At 32.4% G+C, this 3,758-nt stretch overlaps 2 protein-coding genes across 2 annotated transcripts; both read left to right on the forward strand.

Annotated features, from left to right (window-relative positions):
• Window positions 1-123: 123 nt before the first annotated feature.
• Tsp_04742 (hypothetical protein) lies at window positions 124-362 on the forward strand (the record flags this gene model as incomplete). The annotated part of the gene is made up of 1 exon (XM_003369278.1): window positions 124-362. A coding segment is annotated over one exon (239 nt), but the record flags the coding sequence as incomplete, so codon positions are not given.
• A 407-nt stretch (window positions 363-769) lies between these two features.
• Window positions 770-1,541, forward strand: Tsp_04743 (hypothetical protein). Its single transcript, XM_003369279.1, has 3 exons — window positions 770-890; window positions 949-1,024; window positions 1,379-1,541. Exons 1-3 carry the CDS (start codon window positions 770-772, stop codon window positions 1,539-1,541), a joined length of 360 nt encoding a protein of 119 aa, XP_003369327.1.
• The last annotated feature ends 2,217 nt before the right edge of the window (window positions 1,542-3,758 follow it).

Below are 3,758 nucleotides of genomic sequence, written 5' to 3' on the forward strand. Positions count from 1 at the left end.
GAATCCTGGAGTGGATATTATCAGTTTTCGTTATGGTAAGAGGATTCTCTTTCATATTAGATGCTTGTTCATTCTTTAGCTATCCGTAGATTGTAGTCTTTTAATATGGTGCCAAATTGGAAGCAAATGCAACAAATGCAAATGCTGACGCAGTATTTCAACTACTAATCACGGATAATAATGTAAATGAGGAGTGGGTAAGATGGGTAGTTGCGCACGTTGTTAAACAACGTCCTGCTATTCCCCACTTGAAAAATAGGGCCGCTATGATCGAGTGCACACTGTTGGAAATGTTATTACATTACATGTGGAAAGGTTGGCTGATATGCATAAGGCATAAAGCTGATAGGCTGATGCAGTAATCACTCGGTTCTAGTAAATACTTGATGGCTGACTCTTCATCGTAAGTAAATTACTGGTGGCCATGCTCATGCAATGACAACCAACGCCATTAGTATCCAATGAGAATTAGACATTCAACATCCATTGCCTCTTTGATGGATTGTTCACGTTAGGTACGTTGTTGGATTCTCTGGGTGTGGCACACTCCACATTAAAAAATCACATGTAAAAAGCCTAACATATGTTCAAGATTTTAGAACCTTCCTTTAGCAGATTCTACAATAAATACTGTATATGATGGTATTGAAATATTTTTCATTTTATTCAATTAAAAGCCTTCTATTGACAAAAAATGCAACAAAATTAGCGTTGAAAAATTGTCATTTTTCAGTTTTTCACTTTGTGCAGACTAAATTTTTCAAAATTCATGAAGCAAATGACAGATTCCAGTGCAGCACGGCATTTTGCACATTTCGCAGCCCAACTGATGTCACTAGTACTTTTTGCTTCTAAACCACTACATCTCGGTATCTGTATGAGGAAGGACCGTATGTGACAAGTGCAAAAAATTTTCCGTGTACTGCATTTTTTAACTATGTATTTCAGCAGTTTCTTTGGACTTCATTCTTACAGTAGACTGCTGCTGTGATCAGAAATGTTCAAGTTATACATCTGAAGACAGGTTTGTTTCTTATGCATTGATCAGCACATGCTTTTCTTTGATGTAAATTTTTCAAGTGCTGAAACAGTCTTTGCTATTCTGCCTCTAACAAAAGTTTTTTGTAAAGTTTGCTTTTTCAGTATCATCTTATTTATAAGCGTGGGCCTTTGCTGCCCCCCTGATCCCTTTAAGTGGCTCTGACAAATGAATTATTGTGACATTGTGTTCGACCCCCTTGGCTTCACAAACAGAATTAACTAAATGACGTGTGAAACTGAATGTTACTTTAATGAAGCATTGCCAGAAAAGAATGAATTCAAAATAATCTTTTTTTGCATTACGGTGAAGATTTCTCACTCTTCATTCTTTAGCTAGGTTACTAATCTGCATGCCTTCCGTCACATATGATGTTGAGCCGTCCTTCAATAACTTACGCTATGTGCAGAGTGCTGATTTTGCTGCCCAACATAAAGCGTCATTGTGCATGTACCATATTTTAAACGCTAGCAGAAGTGTTCAAACCGAGCAGAATAGATGATGCTTGCTTGTTTCCTATAATCACCATGCGGCATTTTCTATACTGAAAAATTAAAGTTGATCGTTCTTGATTTCTCTCAAATTTTTTGAAACCTTATTTTGACCACCTGTATTCTAAAATGTTTTTTCACCTAATTTTCAAAGACCCTACACATTGTGCATGAAAATCATTTTGATAAATTACGTTTATAAAAAATGAAACTTTTTCATAATAATGTCTTTTAGGGTGGTGCTCTCAAAGTGTGGGCCACGACCCATCACTGTGTCGTGAGCAGTTTTTAGGTGGTTCACATGAATCATTAACGTACGGGAGTAATCTTTATTTTTGTTAAGAGAGTTTTACTCATAGAAAACTTTTGGGTGAACAATTAACTTTGATTTAGTATTGTTGACCAGAGAACTACCAGAGAAAGTACAGATGGAGAATTAATCGATTTGTCTGAAGTTTCTTCTTTTGAAATCAGTTTTGTTCATCATACATCAATACAGTTTTGGCTATCAGTTTAAAACCCATATCTAACTTTTTTCACCGCAGCATTAAAAATGTTGCTTCGTTTTACTGCTTCGTATATGATGGAAATTGGATTTTCTGCAATGATTGGAATTAATAGCAAATTTCGAAGTAAGCAACCATTATCCAACATCTTACGTCTGAGATTAACACATGTTAGTGTGGAAGTCAAAGAAGTCATCAGTGAAAACAGAAAACTAGCTCACTGTTCACATACACCTTATTATGCATTTGACAACTAAAATTATGCATTATAATTATTCATATTTATTTAAAAAAATCAAAGTATTAAACTAATATTTTTATTTAACCACCCTTATCTTTTAAAATACGCATTGCCAGCAGGTGAATCATGAAAAATAACCGTTATCGAAAGTGGGTCGCAGCCCAGAAAAGTTTGAGAACCACTGCTTTTGTGAATCTCTTAGGAATTTAGATTATTCAGGCTTTTTATACACTTCTTTCAGGCACGTGATCAATTTCTCCAGTAATCGAAATGCGTACTTCCAACTTTGTGATGTTATAGAGACATGACAGAAAGTCCAAGAACGTTGATTTTTTTCAAAAAGCAATATTGCTTAAGAGGAAATGCTGCAAAACTTAAGGTCATAATATTGAGAATAATCAAGTTAAGCACATGACAACTTTATCGAACCCTAAAAATGCTTTAGAAGGTTAATTCATAAAAATATTTTTTTATAATAATGTGCGTGTTTTATGGAGGTGTTACTGCTGCTAACAAAATTCATTGATTTTTTAATGAAGATTAAACATTTTATGATGCTTATAATTCATGCTTTTATAAAAGTCCTTGATATTGACGGAACGTGTCTTTTACATAATTCTTCATACTCAATATCTAATTTGCAGAAGATTCTTCTGTCTGAACGTTCTGTGTAATTGATATTAAAATTTATAAATGAAATTTAAAAATTGAAAAAAATAAATTATAAAACATTTTGAAAATTGCTGTTGATGATTGTTCACTATTATTATTGAATTACTGCCTCAAATTATAATATAAATCAAGTATATTTTTAAAAAATTGCATTATTATTTTCATGAAGCATGAAAATAAGTTTGGTAAATTGAAATGAGAAAATAATCTAAAAATGATTAATAAAACAGTGAAAATAATAATAATATTTCAGAATCACTGGAATTTTTTAGATAGCTAAAAATATGCAAGAAAATGTTCATGAGCAGAGCAATAAAAATTAATATAAATCGTTCACTATTCACAAAATCTTGAAGTAATGATGCTTTTCAAAAATGATAACAATCGAAATGTGTTGAAACAATTTGAAAAATGTTTTCAGGTATGCACTGCGTTATCAATGTAGCAATGTGTTGAAAAAATATCCACTGACTTATTTTGAATGGAATCAATAACTGACATCGAAGTGATCCAACTAAAATGCAAATTTCTTATGTGCAATGCTATCTTTCAATAACGCTTTTCATGCTCTTTTTCATATTTACTCTCATGTTTAACTGTGTACGTAAAATAGAAAATGAAAAATTTATACATTCCAAATACCAGATCAATAACCGCACACCAAAGCTGAACAAATCTTTGATGCATTATTACTATATGACTAAAAATCTATAACTTATTTTGAATTGCGTCATTATAATAAAAATGTGAACAATGTCACTGATGGATATTTGCTTATGATCGTTACATGTCACATTTGTAATTGTCTT

This window comes from Trichinella spiralis, assembly GCF_000181795.1.
Source record: "Trichinella spiralis strain ISS 195 chromosome Unknown Scfld1557, whole genome shotgun sequence".
In the NCBI taxonomy this organism is placed as follows: Eukaryota; Metazoa; Nematoda; class Enoplea; order Trichinellida; family Trichinellidae; genus Trichinella; species Trichinella spiralis.